Raw genomic sequence first — 25,005 nt, 5'->3', positions numbered from 1 at the left:
AATTTTGAAAATACCCATGCTACTTCAAACTTGTTGTATGGGCTCTTGTCCTTGAGGAATGCCCTAGGGAGATATAGCCTTTGGCATGATACATGAAAACAGTGAACAGTCCTCAAACCTCCACTCCCTTTGTAGAGACACCAACAGAATAATATAGCACTTCCAGCTAACTTATTTTACTTAAGCCTCAATATAAATCCCAAAAAAACAGAGTTGAGGAAATAATGAAGTGGATTAAATCACTCAGGACAGTTTCCTACATGGTGACCTCATTTATGAACTTGGCGGAATAGTGGCAATTACGACATATGCGCTTCTTGCGCTTTTGATGAGACTTCAGTGGTCTTTACAACTTGCTGAAAAGCACAAACAAAATATAAGATTCTTCCTCTTGTAAAACAATGCAGATTCCCACCACTCCTATTGCACATCATGTGATGATCACTACCACCTGCTCCTATTTCTTATCATGCAGCATAAAGTGCACATCAGGTACATCCCCTGCTTCCTTCATCAACCCTGTCAGTCACTGCAATTCTGCATAGATCTCCTCTGTCTGTGGGTGTGATCTATCTCCTACAACAAATGTATGCACTTTGTTCTTAACCTCAATCCAACTATATATTATTAATTATATTTTTAATATAGTTTTTTTTATGAAGAACCCAAAGAACCTGAAGAACCCAAGCACCCGAAGAACCCAAGAACCCGTTAAAGGAAAAGAACCCAATTTTTTTTTTTGAAGAACCCGGTTCTTTTGGGTTTGTCTGGGAAGAACCCGTACCTGAATCCGGTACTTGGGTGCGGGAACCCGGGACGGGTTCGAGAACCCCACCCCCGGGTGCGGGTACCCGTGCAACACAGCTATAAAGCTATGATACCATGTTAAATCTCCTAATACCAGGCCAGATTTATTTTCTCATGGAAATTCAAATCATTAATTCCCAACAACTTATTTAATTAACAAAATAAATCCTAAATTACAAAAAAAAAAAAAAAAAAATCACTAGTATTTTAACATCTAGAAATATATGCAGTGGAAATAAATCAGAGAGATCATTCAAAAATTGCAATAGATTAAATAATTCACCAACAATAATTCTCTGCCATTTATTACTCTGGAAAATCATGGCTTCAACCTACAAAGAATTACAAAGAAAAATACAGTGACTGGAACCTACAACTCGGCCCCACTAGAATAATTCAGCCTAAGGAAAATTGGCCAACTAGAAATTGACCTCTGAAGACATTTGGCTTGAAGAAAATTGTCCCACCTCTCACCAAAAAATCAGCCTCTACACCCGAAATTTCCCTGCACTCATCCTCCAGTGACTGGAACCTACAACTCGGCCCCACTAGAATAATTCAGCCTAAGGAAAATTGGCCAACTAGAAATTGACCTCTGAAGACATTTGGCTTGAAGAAAATTGTCCCACCTCTCACCAAAAAATCAGCCTCTACACCCGAAATTTCCCTGCACTCATCCTCCCTTTTCTTCAATCTAGATGAGCCTCTCGATTTGGAGAAAATTGCTTCCTCCCCTTCAGAAAATTTCTCTCTCAATGTCGTGTAGCTATGCTGTCTTCACCTCTCCATTAGGCCTCAATGATAACTTCATTAAGCCAAATCCCTAACCCTAATCTCCTAAATGATTAGCAGTCGACATTAGATGTCACCTCACTTGAGATCAACAATTGAGATCATATTTAAGTCACTTAAATAACTTTATTATTTATCCTTACTACTATGGCTTAATAGTCCACAATAATTAAATAACTTTATATATTGTACTTTTTAAGACTTGCGAAAGAAGTCATAAATCACTTACTCCACCAACCAAGCACCTAAAGAGACAATCAACCATATTCTACATGCTAAGACACCAAGCTCATGTAGAACACCTTCCTAAGCTACCAAGAACTTCAACAAGACATGATTACCCTTTTGAACTTCCTTTTTCTCTTTCCTCCCATCAACTATTATACTTAGCACCTGTTATTTACATGGTTAAGAGCATCTTTTCTTTGTTGATTTACAACCTCTATTTGCAAATATGTGTTTTCTATTCAAGAAAGTCATAGGGACACCCCCTAGAAACTAGCATGCATTGGTTTCAAAGCAAGAGTACTTTTTCTTAGGTGGTAATTCAACCTCCCTATTCCTAGCAGACAACTTCGAATGATTATGGGCATGCATTGTTGGCCTTCTATGAAGTCTCTATGATAGTTTATACTATATATTGATCACGTCTCCATCAACCATGTTAGACTAACAAACATGTGTGTCCATTAAATTCAACCTACACTAATCCATCTAAGGATAACATAACAGCACACCTTAACAAATCACATGCAGGCTTGGCAGCTTCTTAATATTTCAAGATTGGTTATTTGTGAAAAAAATGGTTTCAAAAAACTATGAGTATTCATGTCAAAAACGAAATTTTCTACATTATAATGATATGGTTGCTAACATAGTCAATGAAATGATTATTAAACTCAATGCAACAACCATTTAGAAGCACCTGGTAGTATATATTTAGAGTTTAGAGCTAATTAAAAATGTTCTTTCTTGCAAACCAGATTGTGATTGAGCAGTGAAGTTGGTGGCATATATGTCTACCCACCAACTCAATTTACCCAACGGCACAAACAAGTAAATAGGAACAAGTGTAAATACTAGCCTACTAGGTGATTTTGATCGAAGAGTACCATTCTCGCATGGCATCTATGCCAAAGGAAATGATTGTGATTAGTGATTCATGCTTCGAGGGCTATCCCACTCGTGAATATGGGTTGCTTGTGGTTCCTAAGCTGTTGAAGGCAATTATAACTATAAGGCTTTTGGAGTTTGAAAGAAACCTTTTTTCAAGAAAGAGATGTTCCTTTTTTCTTTTTCATTTTTCTTATATGTTTCATTTGACTTCTTAGAGTGGAGATCCATCACCAAATCCAAATCACATATAGATGACAGGATCCAACTTCGGATTCATCCCAGATCTGTCTCCATTGTGGAGTCATTGAAGAAATGATCCTAAAAGAATCAAATGGGTGCAAGTGGAGCACTGGATTAAAAGAAGGATCAAGTAGATGTTGGCATCCAAATTTTTACCCTGTAAACAAAAAATGAATGCCTAGAAGGATCAATTAGTATCATTAAGATCACTAGAGCAAGCACAAAGAAGGACAATTTTGTTACAAGAACCAGTGTTATGTATTGTTGGTAATAATATAATGAAGAATGTGTTGTAGGCAATTGACTATTGATGATTAGTGTTATTGTTAGGTATTAAACAATATGGATGGTATAAATATGACATCATAGTTGGATGGAAAAAGGATAAATGTTGTAATGCAAAGACACCTCAAAAAACCTGAATATAAGGAATAGGGGATGGCACCCCAGTTGTGAGGGACACGTGTATTTATCAAAACTAGGAAAGAAACATGCCCCATTAAAATTGAACAAGCAAGTGGATGCTCCCATAGCAAGCAAAAGCTTCTCAAAGCAATAGTTGGGCTTGTTTCACTTATGCAACATCAACTCGACAAACTTATCAACATATATATGATATCATGAAGTATAGTTGTTGAGATCTAGTATAATCATTAAATTCCCCTACAAAACGAAATCCACCACATCTGACTAATAAAATTAATCCAAATTTAAATGAAGAAAAGAATCACCATCAACATGCACTCCAAAGTTTCATGAAGTAGGCCGAAAATAGCAAATAGTCACACAAACATCTCAAAAAGGGGCCCCAACAAAGTGACCATAAACTACAAAAATGTCCATGGGAAAATTCAGATCTCCAAGGGCATGTATTGACGGTGTTACCAAAATCAGGATTAAATCCCGATAAAATAGCTAAAGAAGATTTTATCGGCCAAGTTTTTGGCAAATTTTCTGAAATTGAAAAAAACGAGATTCAATTGTAAAAATTGTGAGTCAATTGAAAAACTCGTAGGGGTTCGTTCAGGCTGGCATTAATTCAAACAAGATAGAATTTTTTTTATCATTTGGCACTGCTAGCTCATTAAGTCACTGGTTTGACCTGTGAAGAGAACAAACCAAAATATAAGTGCTAAGGAGGAGGAAATTTGCTATATTTATCTCCACTGCTCAATGATTTATTTCCAACAACCATAGATTTGTAGGCAGGTGCCAAAATCTCTAATGTTTTATTTAGTTTGAATGGGGGATCAAGGTTCCAAATGAGTGTTGGGTTCAATTTATTTGTGTCCAAGCCACACAAAGTTGCAAACCATGAATATTCAATATATTAAAACCCACAATGCGGGTGTTTTTCTGTGAGGATTTTAATGTTGGGTGTTTTAATGCCAATGAAAAAAACTTAATTGTGAGTGTTTTAATGTTGGGTGTTTTCCTTCAATTGTTAACCCAATCAACCGATTCAACCCTTCAAGCCATGCATTCCATGAATCTATCTGCCTATTTGAGCATGGCAACATGCATGCATATGGATTTTTATAATTTTTTCAAATTCTCTTTTTGTGCCCTAGGTTTAACTTCAAACAAAACACCGAGGCACTTGGACCCTATGCAGGAATATGGTTCACTGAATGTTGTACCCGAGGGAGGGGGTTAATAGACAATATTTGACTTGCATTTGTCGAGGGGCATCAACCGATTGAAATTTCATTTGGGGTAAATTTCGGGACAAAATATAGAACTTTGCCCATCGACAACTCCAAAACTCATCCGTAAGGGCATTAAATCACTACGAGGTAAAGATGACACCAAATATTATAGGGTAGCGATGCGAAGTCAAATTACTGGGGGAGGAGTGGGGAGAAGTGATAGTACTTCTTCAGTATCACCTTCCACATCCACATTGCCCAACCCCTCAACTGTCTCATCTTTTTTTGTTCCTAGAACCACACCTAGTGCACAACCTAGCATCAAATTGGCAGTGTAAAAAAGGAAAAGGAAGAAGCTGACAAGTTGGTGGGTAGGTGTCTTCTATCGAGTGATGTTCCTTTCGGCATTTCCAAGACCAATCCATTCTACCAACCTATGTTTGATGCAGTTGTTATTGTTGGCCCGGGGTACAAAACCCATTCCTATGAGGAGTTGAGAGGGCCTATTCTTCAAAATGAAAAGGTTGATTGCACTACTAGATTGGAGGAGTTTAGGGCATCATGGGAACACACTGGATGCATTATGATGTTAGATGGTTGGACTGATCAGAAGGGTAGGACCCTTCTTAACTTCTTGGTTAGTTGTCCCAAGGGGACAATGTTTATGAAGTTTGTTGATGCATCTACACATATTAAACATGCAAATTTATTATGTGAGTTGTTGGACACCTTCATTCAAGAGGTAGGTCCACAAAATGTTGTCCAAGTCATAACAAACAATGCTACAAATTATGTTGTTGTTGGCAAGTTGTTTATGGAGAGGTATCCTAACTTGTTTTGGACACCTTGTTCTACACATTGTCTTCACTTGATTCTAGAGGATATAGGGAAGATTCCTTTTGTGAGGGATATTATTGAATCATCCAAGAGCATAACAAAATTTATACATAGTCATGCATTTGTGCTTAGCTTGATGAGAAGATTCACTAACAAAAAAGAGTTGGTACGGCCTTCCATTACAAAGTTCGCCACTAGTTTCATATCCCTTCAGTCTCCATTGAATTCTATGTGGGATGTGAGGACCATGTTTCTTTCGCCAGAATGGTGTGCTTTATCTTTTAGCCACAAACTGGAGGGAGAGGACATATGTGTTAATTTTTCAAGACCTTCTAATCTGATAATTATTTTTGATGTTTTCTTAAATTAATCCTTCTTGCGTTCACATTTATCATTAAGCAATTACACAAAAGATCTCAACAATATAAACAATAATGACAATAGCATCATAAAGAGAGTTAAACACGAGACACAAAAATTTATCCTAGGAAAACCGTAACCAGGGAAAAACCCAACAACATTTTCTTAGAGAAATTTGTCCAATTCAACAAGAGATATAATTTGATCTTCTAATCAAAAACAAAGTCAAACTGACCACAAACATACCCAAGTCAAACCTGGTCAACCAAAGACAAATTTGGCCTCTGGCGCTTTCCTCAGAAATTTCAATCTGCTACCTTAGAAATCATCCTTCTAAACTCCCACATGTGAACAAAAGATGAATATGAGTAATTTGAATTGGTGCCAACTTGCTAAGAGGAGGACGATGAATTTCCTTTATATAGTGATCTAATGAGCCCGAATAGGTGTCTTTTGGGGCTGGCCGACTTGAACTTCTTGGATTCGACCTTAAACAAATTAATTTAATTAAAATGTTAATTTTGATTTTCCCTCCATTTTAAATTTCTTTCATGACCGAATTGGAGTAGTTGGGAATACCAACCACAGTTACCCCAAAATTCAACATACCCTCTTAGCTAGGGAGGTATTCTCTGTGATTTCTTCATATGATCTCTTGTTGAAAAAAATCGTTATCCCAAGAAAAGGTTGAATGAGCTAGTTATGTTGATGAATCCATCCACCTCATGTTCTATACCAGAACCACGTGGAAAGCATCATGCATCAACATCATGCAAAGGAATCTAGTCACCCACTAGATAGATCCCCTCTGCAAAAGGATCTAGTCACCCACTTGCCAAAGGCCTTTTGGGGTCCCACTATCCAAATATCTTTTGGCCTTTTAGGGTCAAGACCAGTCCTTGTTTCACCAATCCACCAAGTCATCACTTGAAATTAGGCACCCCCTAACACATGGTGAAACCCTGGGCCCATTTAACATTTCCACATGTTGTCACATGCTATTGAATGGGAAATCACTTGCCCGATGCTAAAGGCACTCACTCAACCCACCTGGGGAGCACTCTGGCCCTTGATGCTCTCTAGGCCATTCTCCCTAGCCACATTACATGGCCCCTTGTCAAAACCCACAACCTAACAGTATCCTAACCTAGGGAGAATGTTTGCCTCTTGATGCTACAACATCAACACTACCTCTAACTAAGGGAAGCATTCTCAACTAATCTAATCTTGTCCCTGAAGTATACAAACTTCACCCTAGGACAAAGGCTTTGTGAGAATGTCAACATCTTGCTTGTCTGTAGAAAAATGTATTGGAGCCTCACTGCCTCCTTTTGTGCCATGTACCAGATGTGGTGGTACCATGATCTCGATGCACTTTGACATGTCATCATGGTTGTCTCATGCACCTAATCAAACAATCTCGCAAGTATCTTTCGTAGCCACACTAATTCATAACTCACCAAACTAGTTGTAATATACTCTGCCTCTGCAGTCCCGAGTGCGACAAACGTTTTCTTCTTGCCCAAGTAGAATCCAAATGGAATCATCATCCTGATGTGCTCTTCCTGCCTTCAGCACTCTGCCCAATCTAAATTTGTATATCGTTGCAGTTGTACTTCTCAATTCACATCCAACTGTACCATGCTGGTAGCTCAACACATGTTGTGCCAAAGCTACTTTCCGGTCACGCTAACTGAGTGCTCCTTTTGACATTGAAATAGATCCTATTGTGGCAATCCTGGCTTCTCCCTCTACCACTTAGCTTCTTCACATTTGTTACCATGGAAGTGGCCATGGACTCGCTGTCCATCATCCCAAATCTCTGAAGGATTGTGATAATATACTTACCCGACGTCTACCACACTTCTAGTTATAAGAAGTAATGTATCCAACCAAGATCCTTCAACTCAAACTCATAGGTCAACTCCTGACACTGAAACAGGGCTTAATTGCTCCCTCTGTTACTTAGTCCTTGTTCTCCCGTCAAAAACAAGTCATATGATAAAAGGATCAACGAAGAATTATAAGATATTCATCAATCTAAGAATATCATGCCCAAGGTTCGTAAAAAGACCTCTTTAGTCAGGAAATATGAGATCCCTCTAATGTACCTCAAAGCCCTAAAGTAGCTCCATGTACACTTCTTCCTCAATTACTCCATTGAGGAAAATGGTCTCCACATCCATCTAATGTAATTTCCAACCAATAATAGAAGCACCAGAAATAACAGTTCTAACAAAAGTGTACCTGACAACTCGAGCAAATGCTTTTCACATAGTACTCTTCCTCTTTCTGGGAGAATCCTCACAATTCTTGCTTTGTTTCCATCTACCGCATACTTCATCTTGTAGATTCCCTTGGAAGTCACCACTGACTTGTCTTTAGCACAATTTTCTGCATCATGGCATCCTTCAAACTTGCTGGCCTGTTTGCTCCCTTTGAACTAGGATCTCTTCCGATCATCAAGCACAGTTCTAGATGTTAGTACAATTTTCTCCCTCTTGAACACAAATCACTCTGGTAGAATCCTCTAGTCACAAGCTTTGCTTCGTTCTTCCCAATTTTTTCATCTGCTGCCAGAGCCTTGACAACCTTTACAATGTCCCTACAACCCTCACTAGGAGGTCATGGAAGAAACGATTATAATTTAGCAAAAAAAAAACAAAAATAAGAGGCTAACCAAAATTAAATTAATAATAATAATCAAGGAATAAAGATACGAAGTACTTATCTTTTGAGGATTCAAGGAAATTTGTTATCTCCCTCTTAATCCTTGCCTTCTTGCAAAAATCATTGATAGCCATCTACACACTTATTATTCTCGATCTCATCATCAGCTAAGGTTCCTTCATTCAGCAGAATTTGTCCATCTACATCAAAGAATCAGCTGCAAGACAATCAGCTCTTTCTAGCATTCAACATCATTGGACACATTCTAGGGTTTCACAAACCTTTATTCAAAGTATATCCTTGAGGTCTTCTCTAGGGTTTACAAAACCCCAAGACTACCAGCTCTTCTAAGAGGGAGGTCATTCTTTAGCATAAATAGTATGACTTCCCTTGTTTTATGAGAGAGTCCTTCAAATCCCTCTGACTCTGGAGTTACTTTCTTGAATCATATCTTAAATGTTTGAAGAAAATTTTGTCATATACTAATCTGATCCAACAACAACAGGGATCAAGCAATGGCACCCTAGCATCGAAAACAACCAGACATAACAATCCATCCACATTGCTTTTGCAAACAATAACGCCTTCCAAGCTTGCCTCATCTACCCTATTATGAAAGATCATAAATCATGTTACACGTTTGTAGACAAGCAAACGATCAATAGAAGAATTATCTTCTATCGCGCAAGTTCTTTGATATGCTCAAATCAAAGACAATAGACAAGACAACATTAAATCGTGTTTATACCAACAACCTTGCAAAACATGGGTAGTATTCTCAGAAAAGTTAACATGTAACACATCATTTAGTTGTAGATCAAACTGCGTTTGATAATTCGTATTGTCACATTCATAGATTCCGAGACGTTTGGTTTACTTGCCTTTACACAATTAAATTTCTTATATTTGTTCTCAAACTTATACAAGGATATCATTCTTTAGAATGACTACAAGGCCCCTGTTATTTTGAGTTTGAAATGCCCTATGTTTAGGTACCAACTGATTGACACATGCTTCCTCTCTGTATGTGCAAATTTTGTCATAGATTCAAATCCAATTCACTTGCCCATTTACACCTCTGTTGGAACAAGGCCTCCTGAATCTCAAGAAGAGCCAAAAGGGCCAAATGATCTAGTGGAACCTCTGAGGGTTGTTGTTCCAGAAATCAAGAAGAGACTTGCATGGCTTCGAAATACTCCGCAGGATGCAGAAGTATATGCAGCTCCTCGTGGCACGTTTAGAGAAAGCAAGCGTCCTAAGAACTACTCAAGATATGTTGCATTGATGAGTCATATCATTGATTCTGAGCCATCCAACTATGAGGAGGCAGCAAATCAACAAGTTTGGAAAGATGCCATGTTAGAGGAATACCAGTCCATCATGAAGAATGACGTATGGGATATTGTGCCAATACCTAAAGGGAAGTCAGTGGTAACTTCCAAGTGGATATACAAGATCAAGCATGCAGTGGATGGCAACATAGAGAAGTACAAGGCAAGATTCATGGCAAGAGGGTTCTCCCAAAAAGAGGGAGAGGATTATGAGGAAACATTTGCTTTGGTTGCCAAGTACACTTCTATTAGACCTATCATTTCTATTGCTTCTGTTATGGGTTGGAAATTGCATCAAATGGACGTGAAGACAGCTTTCCTCAATGGGTTGATTGAAGAATAAGTGTACATAGAACAACCTCAAGGTTTTGAGGTACATGAGAGGGAGACTCATGTTTCCAGACTAAAGAAAGCCTTGTATGGACTCAAGCAGGAACCTCGAGCTTGGTATTCTCGAATTGATGGATATTTGTTGAGTCTTGGTTTTACCAAGAGTGATGTTGATCCAAACCTTTACTACAAGGTTTCTAGAGGTGAACCTGTGATTTTATTATTATATGTTGATGACTTGTTTCTGACAAGAGCAGAGAATCTCATTGATCAGTGTAAGAGGGAGTTGACTGTTGAGTTCGATATGAAGGATCTAGGCTTGATGCATTACTACTTGGGATTGGAAATATGGCAGAAGCCAGGAGAGATCTTTCTTGGTCAAGGAAAATATATTATTATGATCCTTCAAAGATTTGGAATGATGGAATGTAAGTCCATGTCTACTCCCATGGTGACGAACTTGAAGAAGCAGAGAATCTGAGTCAGATTTAGTGGATCCCTCTATGTATCGACCACTGATTGGTTCATCGATGTATCTGGTAACTGGTTAATACCAGACCAATTTGCTTTGCAGTAAACATTCTGAGTCAGTTCCAGGTGGAATCGAGGCATGTACATTGGATTGCAACAAAGCATGTTTTAAGATATCTATGTGGCACAGTCAGTTATGGTTTGAGATATGTCTCAAATGGTGGAGTACAATTGCAGGGATTATTAGATTCCGATCAGACAAGGAATGTGGAAGATAGGAAGAGCACATTAGGATGTTTCAGCTTGGGATTTGCTATGATATCTTAGATGAGCAGAAAGTAGACATATGTTGCACTCAACACTATAATGGCAGAGTACATTGTAGCTAGTTTGGCAACTTGTGAAGTAGTATGGCTTCAGAAGCTACATGTAGGATTTCTTGATTAGGTGTAGGATCCGACCATAATATATTACGACAATCAAAGCTATGCGCTTTCAGAAAATCCAGTTTTTCATGATAGGTCTAGACAAATCGAGATCAAGTATCATCACATCCGAGAAATGGTACAAAAGGGAGCAGTGAAGCTCTAGTACATCTTTACTCATCTCTACTGATGAGCAGGTTGTTGACATTCTCACCAAGCCTCTTCCCAAGACGAAGTTTGTATACTCTAGGGACAAGCTTGGAATAGTTGAGAATGCCTCCCTCGATGAGAGGGAGTGTTGATGTCATTGCATCAAGGGGCGGACATTCTCCCAAGGTCAAGATATAGACAAGTCAAAGTAATGACCAAGGGCCACAAAATGTGGCTAAGGAGAATGGCCCAAAGAGCATCAAGGCCCAGAGTGCTCCCCAGGTGGGCAAGTGAATGTCTTTAACATCGGGCAATAGAGTTACCATTCAATCAACATGCAGGAATGGCAATAGCCTAGGGTATCACCATAAGTCACAACTGTTGACTAGGTTCCAAGTGAGGACTTGGATAATTGGTGAATTGATCCAAGTGACGACTTGTTGAACATGATGCTGATACAGGGATGCTTTCCACAGCTAGTGGAATGACACATCAACATACCTAGCTCATTCAACCTTTCCTTAGAGAAATTTTTCAACAAGAGAACATCTAAAGAAGTCATTATGAATACCTCTCTAGCTAATAGGGAGTGTTGGAATTTTGTAGCTATGGTTGGCCTTCATATTTTGATAATATATGTAATGATAATTTTGGCATCAAGAAAGTCAAGTCGGCCCAGCCTTATCGTGGCACCCATTCGGCCTCCCAAGAATGCTATATATATTCCATTCGACCTCCTCCTCTTGACACTATTTGACCTCACAAGAGATAACATCTTATGATCCACGCGAAGAAGAAAAAGGACAAGAAGGACAAAGACAAATCCAACATCTTCTCTCTCTAGTTTGACCTCGTACGTGTGTCTTTCCCTCTCTGTTGACTTCGCACGTGTCTTTCTCTCTCTGTTGACTTTGCACGTGTGACGAGTTTCTAGGCATATCCTGCAGTAGGTCCGAATTTTCATGGGTACAGGAGGAGGCCAAAATTCGGCCCTAGCAGAGCAGATCAGGCAGAGTCTTTTGGGCAGCATCTTGACTTGTTAAGAAGACACTTTGACCAGGTTTGACAAGGGCTCTCTTGCTGCTCTATTTGACTGTATCTTGACTATAGAAGATCAGTTGTATATCTTGTTGATATGAGGAATTTCTCAAAGGAAAAGGTTGCTGGATTTTTCCCCCAATTGGGTTTTCCCAGGGTAAATCTTGTGTTATCTTTGTGTATCATTGCTTCATTGTGATCTCTACTGTCCTATTGCATTTTTTGTTGAATACCTGAAGTATAATTGCTTAATGGTTCACTGGAGGTGTCAAAGATTATCATCATATCATTGGAAGTAATTATCAGTTTTAGAAATAAGTGCTAGTATCTATTGTACTTGTAAAATCAACAGTCCCTAATGTTTATACCCATTGTTCTAACCTGTAAATCTGCAACAAATTATAGAAAAAATAGCAGAATAATGATTGTTTTCCCAGAGTTAGTGGACAAACAAGTGTGTAAAATTTCCTAAGTTTAATGCGTGGAATGGTCCTTTGCAAATCAGCTTTTTATATGTGAAAGAAATAGAGTAAGAAAAAGGTGTATCTTAGTGGCTTGTTGCCCAAATAAATAGCTAAAGTAATACTGTAATTCTTAATAATTTGCACAAAATGTCATTGAATCAAGCCAACCAGAACAAGTGGATCAAAACTGAATTTTATTCTGCAAGAGTCAAAAGGTTGGCTGCACCAAGGTGACTATCACAGAACTTGAATACAATATATCCAAGATTCCAAATACAAAATAATGAGAGCTCGAAGAGAGAGAGAAGAATGATGGAGAGAAGAGAGAAGGCTGCTTGCTTTGGTCAAGATAATTCGAATTGGAAGGTCAGCCTTCCCTTGTATTTATGATAATTTCCCCCTTCAAGACATACTAAGAGGAGGAGGTCAAATTTTCCACTATTGGCCATCATTGTGCATGGTTGACTCAACTGAGTTCTGATTGGAGAAGAATTTAGTTAAGTGGCCCGTCCTTGAGTTAGATAGAAGTATCTCCAAGTTGTCAAGTGATAAAAATATCTCTGAGCATAAACATGGCTATTTCAACATGGGTAACTTCTCCTTATTTTTGGCAATTTTTTGTGAGTATATCCCAAGGCGATTTTAGCAACTCAACTTGCCTAATTTCTCTCAAGTAATTCAACTTAGCATAGTTTTCCTCCATCAAACCATCCTTAGAAATTTGATTTGGCAAATTTTATAACGTTGAGTTGGTATGCTTTTTTGTGGAAGAAAAAGGGAGTGAGACAAGGACGAAAAAAAAAGGAAAACGGGAGAGGAAAATGGAGAGAAATTGGGGGGATAAAGGAGAGTACAAATAGGAGGGAGAATAGAAGTGGGAATAGGAGATAAAAGAAGAGTGAGTAGGAGAGGAAAGAGAGAATGGAAATGCACTAGGAGAGAGGATATACAATTGCCTCAATTGCCATGTCAACTTGTGCTTTGCCACCTCATCGATGACTCATCGGACCTCCTACCACCTAACCACTCACAATTGTTGCCATGTGTCAACCTGTCAAACTACCACCCCATGCTACTAAAAATAGACATGCCAAACATAACAATCCCCCTAAAAATAGAAATATCACTACATGCCCACAATATTATACTTATTAGTCTCAAAATTTGATGAGGAACCCAGATATGTTGTCAACACTGCCATGCCAAGACTGCTAAAAATAGAAAGCCCTCAAAATCAGAAGAAACCACCACCACTGGACTCAGAACTCAATGGGGAGTCCAAATGTGCAATCAAACCTGACATGCGACCATTGCTAAAAATAGGAAGTACTCAAAATCTCATCAAATTCATCTTTCAATAAGGAATCCAAATTTGTAATCAGAATCGACATGCAAATATTGCTAAAAATATAAAGTGCTTGCAAGTCTCCTGTAAGTAGCTCATCGAACTCAAAATCTTGCAAGGATTCTAGATAGACCATTATATCTAACATCCAAGTCTTTGGACAAAACCTACTAAAAATAGTAAGTGTCATGCATGTTACTCGAAAAAACCTCATTGGAATCTTGAGTTCATAAGGAATCTGGATATGTGATCAGTATTGCTGTACCATCCCTTGAACTCCATCTCCTAAAAAGCAGAGAACTTGCTAAAAATAGCAACTGTCTCCAGTCTGTGTAAAACTATCTGAATCACCACTGAACCAAATTTGCAGCAAGTCTCCCTGGGAACCAAGCCCCAGCCTGTATCTGTATATGTCCTGAACCTTCAACCTAATGAAATGTGTTGGTCTTTGACCCTCCAAATTTGAAAGGGACAAATTCAAGGTTCAACAATTCCCTAGAAGGGGAAATGGAGGATGCTTATGTTTTCCACATCCATTATCATGTTCAAGGATCTCTTCACTTCTCCATAATCTCATCTTGGACATCTTTCACCTTTGGCTTTCTCAGCATTTTAGGCTTCAACAACAATGTGCATTTAAGATTTTAAATCAGCCAAGACACATAGGTAAGGTTTAACTTGCTCTTGAATGTGTACAAAGTGGGATTCCGCATGTGTAATATGTATACAATACCTACACCCCCCCTCCAAACACCATTTTCCTTCTTACAATGGTTGCATGTAAGCTTCCCCTCAAACATTCGCAATAATTCCATGCAGCATCTTTTTATCTTTTGGGAGCTATAAGAATGCCTTTAATAGTTAAAAAACTGCAGATTAAAAAACTACACTTGATTAATTCCTAGAGAAGAAATCAGCAAATTCACAATCTATGAGAATGAGTGTTAAAAATGTTTTAACATACCTTCAAATAGACACAAGAATCAAATGTCAAATCTCCAAATCTGTGGAAATTTTATAAACCATTGATGTATACAAATTCTCCACTGAAATCAGGCACCAAATCAACTTTAACTTCACTTTAATTAGCTCTCTTAGCTACAGCTCCAGATTCTTGACATGCTCACAAATGCTTAATAAGAACAGTGTGAAGCAAATGTGGGAGGGCGTCCTTAAATAGAATTATGTCAAGTTTTAAGAAGGGTCTATACCTTTCTTTTCTTTTCTTTGCTGCTTGGGTGGTTTTTAGATGTTATTGGCATGTGGATCAGAGCCATATAAAACTTACAGGTTTGAGTTCCATTTAGAACTGACTACTCCAAACCTGCCCAAAAATGATGCAGAGGACCAGTCCAGTTGGTATTGGGTCGAAATGGTCCAAACTGACTGCTTTAAATAACCATGGCCATGCTAGTTTAAATTCCATGTTATTTCAATTTTTTAGAGGCCATGCTACTTAGTCAAAATATTTCAAGGTATGGAATTCTACCTATATCAAATTTTAGGGGTCAAGTTACTTGTTGACCACTCCGTGTCAACGACCCCATAGAAGCACACCCCCTTTTTTTGCAAAAGGGATATCGCCCAATCGATTTGTCGGTGCCATCCAGTTATCATCATGAGCCTGATCGTCAGGTTATAATATAAACCGATTCTGCATGTATATGATGTAAATAATCTCAACAGAACCGTGTCATGTATGTAACAACCTAGGTAAACCTACCTTTCTAGTGATGGTCTTCATTCTGGGAGGTTTTCTGTCTCACCAATCCATTCTCGGATGGTCTGCCGAGTTTTCCCCTCCAGTCTTACCCCAAAGTTGGAATGGATTTTGTCGCTAGGATCTTAAGCGAGTCCTAGTATTCTAGATCGAGTCTATGTAAAAGTAATTAGGGAATAATCCTAACTATTTGGTTAGATTATTTTATTACAAATTACTTGGTTTGCTAGATTATATTTGTGTCGCAGAAATAGGTAATCTGTGAGGGTCTTTACAAATAGGTTTTCCCCCTTATGATGTAAAAATATGAAATCATGATGTAAAATGTCTTGAGGGTTGGAAAAATAATTTATCCCCTCATAGGTTAATTAATTAAATTTTCTGGCCAAAAATTAATTAAAATCCTAAGCCAGAAATTTAATTAATTCTAGGTTCTAGATAAATTTAAATTCTCCAAAAGCAAAATTCGTCGGTCCTAAAAAAAATAAATTTTAAAAGATATCAAGACTAAGGTAAACTAATTATTTTGATAAATTTTAAACCTTTGATCTCTAGGGGTTAAGTCAAAGTCAAAATTTTGGGGAAAATAACTCAAAATTTTAATTTTTGAGTTAATTAAAATGCATTTAAATGAAAATTTCGAATTTCCTCAAAATTTAAATGTTTCGACAAATAAGATTAAAAGAAATTTTGATCTTCATCAACAGTCGATCTTACTTTGATGAGGATCACTCGAACTAGTTGTTGGAGAATTTATCTTTAAATAGGAGGTCATTTGTCAGTCGACCTATCCAATCTTTGAATCGTATACTAAGCTCTCAAACTCTCTTGTCTATTTTCTGGAATAAATGCAAAAGTCTTTGGGCTTTAAGATTACGTTGGTGTTCCTCTTCATGAATATAAGGTAACATTGTTTTAATTTCTGCTTAAGATATGTGCATGATATATGGTAACATTGTTTTAATTTCTAAATGTGCATTATATGTCACTCTCGATTTCATGACTTACAAGGGATTTCAAATTCCATACAAAACTCAAACGGTTCCATATGTTTGACAATTCTTTAATCTAGTTCTTATCATGTTTTAAAATTATGTCAGTTGAAACATGAAATGTCATAAAACATTATACCTCATGTCCTATTTAAAACTGAATGCATAAATAACATGCAGATGGGCATTCTTTTCTGGTCTGTTCTTTTCCTTTTACGTTTTTTAATGGGGAAGAAAAGAAGGTTCACCCCACATAATATTTAAAAGCAAAACAAAATGATTTAGATATGTTGAATGTATTCAGTCACCTTGAGATATTTATGAATACTTTAAACGCAAGTGTGTAGTATGACACATCAGATTCCAGAACCAACCAACTGAAAAAGAATTATAAGTAGCAAAAGAATCAACAAAATAAGCATGACTCTTTCACTTATTCAAACGAGGAAGCAAATACCTTCACGGGCAGGTTTTCATTGAATGGGTTCCTCAAATGGTGAGTCTTGTGAAATGATAACTCGCAGAGCTGCACAAACAATCAAAATAAATTAGGATCGTTTCATCACAGTAAATCTATTCTAAATTGTTCATAATTAGACTTCATCTGTTGCATGAAGCATCTTTTTAATTATTTGATATCTGTCAATTTGTTAAAGTAAGTCAACAGTGCACTTACAAAGTACCTCTCGAGGTACAATACGAAATTTCTTTGTGTGTACTTTAAATTGTTAGCCAAAATGATAGTTATAACATATGTGGCCATATTTGGCCCTCAGATACAAGAATAATCTAAAATATGAATACACCCCTATCTGGGCATTGTTGGCCATATTTTGTCTGGATTACTTTTTCAAATACGGAGTATGGAGTATACGACCTTATTTTGGTCATATTTGGTTTATCCAATTACATAACTTTTACATATCAGAGGTCAAGGACACATAGGAGTCACAGTGAAGAAACTGAAGCAATGTGAGGTCCCATAACACAGAACAACAGCAGGGAAGCAACACCCATTACAGCATAATTTTCAAGACAACCAAAAAGTTCTGGCACAGTTTTCAAGATAAACACAACACAAAATTCAAGACATTAGCACTAAATTAAGGTGTTGAAGAACTTGATGGATAAATTTTGAGGAAGCTTACAGCTCTCATTTCCCCACCTGAATCTGGGCACAAATCCCAAGATAAAATATCCTGGGTGAAACAAAATCTGGGAATCCATCCCAAGAAATCTAGAAGCACATCACAAGACAGAAGATTTCGAACAGCAGAATCTAGGTGCAATTTTTGAGGCACAAATTGCTGACTGTAGTGCCCACTCTAGTTTCCTGACTCTAATATGACAATATCTTACATACTTTAGTCTATGAGGAACTCAGGCTGAGGATCCAGAAACGTGACTCTATTATCAGTGAATGTGATGGTTATGTACGTCCTCTATTAATATTATGATTATGATATAATGAATGGTTATGTGTACTCTATTGATATCATGATGGTGATAGTAGTAAAGGATAGACATGTTTCTATTTATGTTATAAATGATGATAGCTTTGATCTATATGTATGGTCCCATTAAGGTTATGATGATGCTAGCCATGATGGAGGTATCCCCTATATTAACTACTTACATTAGTACTGGTGCACAATGAACAATGATGTGAATGACCAAGTGATGGTAATAATGCTATTATGACAATGACTAACACTGAAAAACTTGGTTACTGATTATTATTGAGTGTGGCAGGAAACCACCAGAGACACTCGCACATGACGAGTTGACGACACCTGGTTTGATGAAAATTCATATTATTTTTATCTTTGGAAGTCTAAGTCGATCTTGAAATCTGCCATATATGTTTAACTATATTCTGATGATATGTTAATGGTTGCAGGCACAGATTAGTTGCTTGACCGAATGACTCACATATGGGTGATGGGGTTGTAAAAGTGGATGGAACTACATGGGAGGGGTGGGACAGAGTCCCTGATCTCACCCACTAGCACTCCTGCCATGACTTGGGCTGGAAGGGTTGAAACACCTTCGCCTTGAAGATCACGATGCCATGAGGGCAGGTCCCAAAGTTGGGTCGCTCATGAGGACTTTACCGGGGGGCACGCATCAAGGCGGATTCCTTGATCCCCGACACCATTAGTCTCACTATAGCAGGCAACACAAGAGATGACAGTGGTCTATGACGTTGCACTATAATTTCCCCTCGTAGTCACTGGATGCTTGAAGGGCAAGTGGTGTGGCACCCTTGGAACTTCTAGGGAAGTTCTTGAAGGGCACAACCAAACTTGGCACCCTTGGCATCACAAATAAACTATTAGGTGTGGCACCCTTGGAACTTCTAGGGAAGTTCTTGAAGGGCACAACCAAACTTGGCACCCTTGGCATCACAAATAAACTATTAGGTGTGGCACCCTTGGAACTTCTAGGGAAGTTCTTGAAGGGTACAACCAAACTGAAACCCTTGACATCACAAATAAACTATTAGGTGTGGCACCCTTGGAACTTCTAGGGAAGTTCTTGAAGGGCACAACCAAACTTGGCATCCTTGGAATCATTAAAAATAAATAATAATAAATAAATATAAGCAAGGAATGAAAACTAGGTAAATTTACATCAAGGGTAAATGATGATTAGAAACCAATGTAATTAAATCAAAAATAAAACTTGGAATAAGGAGGATCATAGGAAGAATTAAAATAGAGTACCTTAAAAACTCTACCCTTCCCATGTTGGAAAATACTAGGAAGATTATGTGGTTTAATTAGGAAAAAGGGGAAAGACAAACATAATTGTAAGGATAAAGATTAATCCTAAACTAATTTAAACCTAATTAAGAAAAGAGGAAGGTGAATTAAAATGAGAATAATAAATTAAATTTAGAGAAATGTAGAGAAGCTCTATGTGTCAACAACCAACATAAGAATATCCATCTAAGAGATAACCTGAGTTAAATTAGGGAGTAGATTGGGGATAAAATCTTGACTCATTAATTGACTTCAAGTAATGAACACAAATTAAGGAATAAAAGGGGGGAATAAAGAGACAACTAGGAGAAGAAATAGGAATCTTGTTGAGGTGAGGAAAATATTAGTTTTAAATAAAAAGTTAAGTAAATAATTTTGGGTGACCCTTGATGAGAGAGTGACACATGGGTGGGTGAATAATCAAACTATTGAATTATAAAAAAAAAATATAATTATACATGACATGCCAAGTGTCATCTAGGAGGACTCTTATAAAAGAAGGGGCAAGCCATAGGAGAAGGGGACTGGGTGGGATCCCTATTGTTGGATGGATGAGATGATGTCAGAGCAGTGATTACGAAGCTATAGTGAGTTTGGTGAGGTAGAGGATTTTAGAGAGGGGACTCTTGAGCCAAGGTGTGCTCTCCTCTACCAGCTAGTGCTTTCCTCCATTGTACAACCCCATTGCAGCTCGGGGGTCCGCGGGGAAGAAGAGTACCCAAGGAGTAGGCTGGGAGGTTAACCGGTGGGTCTTCGCATTCGGATCAAGTGCGTCATCATTCACTCGCGGTGGCTACAAGGGAATACCAGTAACAGCAGAGCAAGTGGAGTCTCGCCTTCTGGTGAACGGTACATATGTATTTCATTACTATTGATCTTAGTTAAAAGTATGAAAATGTTATGATATGTTTCCTGAAATGAGTGGCAGGAATGTGTGTGCTAAATAAATTTGAATTTCAATGCGTTTCTTTTCTGGTTGTATTTGCTGTTTAAAAAAAAAAAAAAATGTATATAGTCTCAATGTGGTCCTTACACTGACAAAGAATCCCAAGGGGGCGAAATCCAGCACAAATCCCGAGGATCATGTGTGCAACAACAGTCACCGTGAATAAAATTTTGCTACAACCATGAATCTGAAAATTAGCTTTTATATTTTGAATTTAATTTTCAGCCTCTGGTATCATGCTGAATGGAGTGATAATGATGTCTCCAAAGGCCTCCCTTGCTGTGACAATACCACCTGACAAAACCCTCTCAATGTCAAGTGAAATGATCAATCATTAGGGTCAATAACCATAAATCCATCATAATGGACAATACCTAATGCTAGGGACACAATAATACTTCACACAAAGCTCACCTTCAAATATATAACTAGATCAAGTCCCATAAACAGGTTACCTCATTATGCTACAGACAGTTAGATGGATAACCCCATTAGGTGTTTCCAGCCCCCCAGGGGAAATGACATGTAACAAGTTAGCCCATCAATCCATATGTGTCTGTCAGAATGGTGGCTGCAGAGTGGGAAAGACTTCAGGGCAAGGTGCCATAGCCATGTGACCAGCTAATGGAGGTCCAAAATCCTGAGTGTATAGATGCAAGGATGGAACAATCACAGAGGCCTGTTTTTCCCACCTCTTTGTTGCACCTTTTACTTCTTTATGATGTGCTTTGATTTGGTTGCATAGCCTAGGAGCCAAACTTGCTTTTGAAATTTTCCATTACCCCTTGAGGATAAGTTTGTTCATCAATCATCAAGATTGGGACAATACAAGAGTTCCCTTTATGGATTAAGCATCATGTGCTTAAGGTACTAGGTGGTGGCTAATAAGCAAGGTAGAGCTCATGCTAGGCTTTTGCCCATGTGCTAATCAAATGTCCCAGCAATCTTCTGCATTATCTTTTTTTTTCATTGTGGCTTTCTTATGCTTTTATCTTTCTTTTAGCTACATCAACTTCCAAGACAAAGTTTTCCAGCTCAGACTCAAAGATGAGGATGAAGGTTGTCAATCCCAATGACCAATGACCACCAGCCCGATGAATGGAGATGAATAAAGGGAAAGATGGAAAGTGATAAGTATGAAATATCATGAACACTCTACTTCAATCAAAGTCTCCCTAGTATTGCCCTTCCTAAGACAAAAAGGCTTTAGAGAAGGTCCCACTAGACTATAGTCAAAGACTAACCTCCCAAGTGAAGTGAGGGAACAAGAATGCAGTTAAGATTGTTGATCATCGAGTTTCCCTTTGATCCATATTAGTATGCACATGGTTGCAAAATGGTTAAAGTACCCTCCAACGGATGACCCACCTTCCTTCAAGAAGGAAGGTAGGATGGGAGAGAGAAATCTAATCAATGCAAGAAATGGAGGATCCTGGAATTATGTTATGTGTTGATCAGATAGGGCTACTAGCTGGCTAGCTATGCATGGAGTAAAAAAAGTTCTCCTATGGATTACCCACTTTTGGTGGGTAATATTTGGCTCCAACTTGGGAACATGTGCTCACCGTAGAGCCCCTAATCCATGTGCTCAAACGATGAATGCATGAGAACTCCAGCAATTCGTAGGGCTCGTAAACCTATTACCTACACACTCACAAGTCATAGCCACTTGTTGATAGCAACTAAGCAAGATGCTAATCATCACCCTTATGATATAGAATAAAGATAATCCTAAAAATAAATGTAGGCTAAAATAATGCATGATATCTAACTATTATGCAAACACATCAGCATGAACAATATTAAAAGGAGGATGTACAAACAAGAATGCAAAACACACAAAAGCAATGCAACTATCTAATAATGAATGTGTCAAGTTCCACTAAAACAGGCAAGGCACTTGCCCTCTACAGGTGATGACAAGTGCTCCCCATTGAGGTTAGCAATGTAAAAGTAACTTACCCCTACTTTATAGTGGACATTACAAGGATGAGAGTTTACATCCACAAGTACCAAATCTCCAAATTGGAAATCCTTTCCTTGTTTCTGGACCCATTGTTTTTTTTATTGTTTTGGAACTTTTGACTTCTACTTTTGGAGGAAGGAATAGAGTTGACATACATCTCCTCTTATTTTCTCAACCATGTTAGGTCTTTCAAGGATCTTTGGTTCAAAGTGCTTCAATTCCACTTGCAGGTCTAAAGGATACTTTCTGTCCTACTAGGATGACTAGGGAAAGGGAAAGGGTCAATGTCCTCAACATGCATGGCCATTTGTGGCTCTCGATATAGGATGAATGATTTCTCATTTGTGGTAGGTATTTTAGTATATGATAGATCCATTTGCAAATCCCTGCCCATAGATGTTGACCATTTTCTTGATAGGGCATGCCCTTGGTATCAGTTACATCTATGACCACTATGTCTATTAACACATACCTCTTTGTTAGTGGCCAGAGAAATCAATGTTCCACCAAGTTTCCAGGACGTGGGGGCGAGGGAGCAGGAATACACAGGAGCGGCCTATGCAAAAGATCCCCACCAATTTTTGGGAAACGTGGAGGGACGCGAGGTCTTAAAAACTTATAAATATAAAAATATATGATATATCATTGAAATTTTAATATTTAGAGTGTAACTATCTTTATCATTATATAATATATAACACTTACATCATGAAAGATAAATGATGAATCGAAGAATCATATAACTAAAGTCTGAAACAAATTTAAAACGAAAAACATGATATCATATAATCATACATCAGACACGTAAGTTTGTAACTGTACAGTGTAACTACTAACAATGCACAATGAAAATAAATGTTTAAAGTTCTAAATGTTAAACCATATTGAAGTTCCAACTATGAATATTGAATATTGAAATAAAAGTAAACTCTGATACGTCAAGAGTCAAATTTGTATAGAGTCAAGACTCAAGTCTAATATATCATATATCAAGATTCAAAATAAACTTTAATCTACAACTGAAGTCTGAAACAGAAAAGCAAATAAGTTAACATAAGAACATATCAAATGATAAATCATAAATGAGCATAATTGCTCAAGGTAATTCCCCCCCTGCTAGTCTCTGCATCCAGCTATTGCATGAATATATTAGGATCAACCATGAAAAGACAAAACAATGTGAAATGAACATTGAAAATAAAGTTTAAAGTTTAAACCCTTCCTGGTTCATAAAAATTAGGATATTTTGGTTTCATTAAAAAAAATTGTGATTTTTATCTACGTAAATGACCCCTTTCGCCTAGGAAATGAACCCATTTGGAGGATTCGACCCCGAAAATCGAGGAAACGCCCCCTTACAAGTTTTTGCGCGTACCCTACTTTTTGGGAGCATGGGGAAATGACCCCCAGTCATCCCCAAGACCCCAAAGCACGAAGGAGCTAGGAAATTCGACCCCCACATGGGGGAACGCGCCCCCGTGGAACACTGAAAGAAACCTTAACATCCTTGATTAAACCATGCATCTATATGGACCACTGTTGCGAACATTGTGATATCGCGATTTGATCGCCTAATCGTGATTTTTTCAAAGCAGTGAATTTATCAACCGATAAAATAAGGTGATTCTTTCTAAATGAAAAAATTATGATTTTATTGTAAAAATAACCAAAATATTGTGAGTCGAGGCCAAAAAATTGTTGACATGTGGAACAACTTTATAAAAAAAATTGTGGATTTTGTTGAATTTTGTAACTATGGTCGGTCTTCCTAATTAATATTTTAGCTCTTTATATACTGAAAATGTAAGACATGTTCTTCATGTCATTTTATTGTTAGCCCTAAAAATGATTAATGTGAGACATGTTCTTCATGTCAGCTTCAAAAGAGAAATTTTGAAATTTGAAATTTAAGTTATTTGCCTCCAAATTCAAAGTCGACCCTCCAAGAAGTCAATTCGGCATGCCCCTATCATCATACCCATTCGACACTCCAAGAAAGATCTATACATGGGATCCGACCTCCTCACTTTGGCATAACTCGACTTCACAATATAAAGACATCTTCTGAGCATCCAAACGAAGACTAGAAGGATGAAGAAGAAGGCGAAGTATTCTCTCTCTCTCTCTTGCTTGACTTAGCATGTGTGAGTTTTCTGGGCAGCAGTCTCTCAGCAGGGGTCCGAACTTTTGTTGACAACAAGACCTAATTTTGGTACATAAGTCGAATTTTGGCCTAGACAAATCAGATCAAGCTGGGTTTATTGGGCAGATTGATGACTTGATCTAAGGGCAGTTCACTAGGTTTGACCTAGCTACAATGTTGGTCAATTTGACCTTGTTTATGATTAGATGTATCTCCGTTGAACTTAATGATTTCTCTGAGTAAAATTTTGTTGGGTTTTCTCCCATGTGGGTTTCTCAAGGTAAACTCTTGTGTCTCTTGTTTGGTTGTCTTTCTATGATCTGTTATACAACCAACTCAAAGAATAGAAAAAAAGATAGATCAACAACTTAGAAACCAGTCTCTTCGAGAGGGAAACCTCCTTTACATTACATAAATGAACAATTCTTGGATGATACAAATGATAAGA

General features: G+C 37.8%; 1 protein-coding gene across 1 annotated transcript in view; it reads right to left on the bottom strand.

Annotated features, from left to right (window-relative positions):
* LOC149153456 (30-kDa cleavage and polyadenylation specificity factor 30-like) overlaps positions 1–25,005 on the bottom strand; it is a 260,357-nt gene that overhangs the window by 56,510 nt on the left and 178,842 nt on the right. The window contains exon 5 of the mRNA XM_089445456.1: positions 17,195–17,263. Coding sequence (XP_089301582.1) covers positions 17,195–17,263 — 69 coding nt within the window. The remainder of the gene's footprint in view (positions 1–17,194; positions 17,264–25,005) is intronic.

The sequence above is a fragment of the Pinus tabuliformis genome, chromosome 9 (assembly GCF_031772625.1).
Source record: "Pinus tabuliformis cultivar Carrire ecotype Pingquan chromosome 9, CPIR1, whole genome shotgun sequence".
NCBI classification, from domain to species: domain Eukaryota; kingdom Viridiplantae; phylum Streptophyta; class Pinopsida; order Pinales; family Pinaceae; genus Pinus; species Pinus tabuliformis.
Note: the sequence above shows the minus strand (reverse complement) of the source record. Positions and strands in the feature narration are given on the sequence as shown.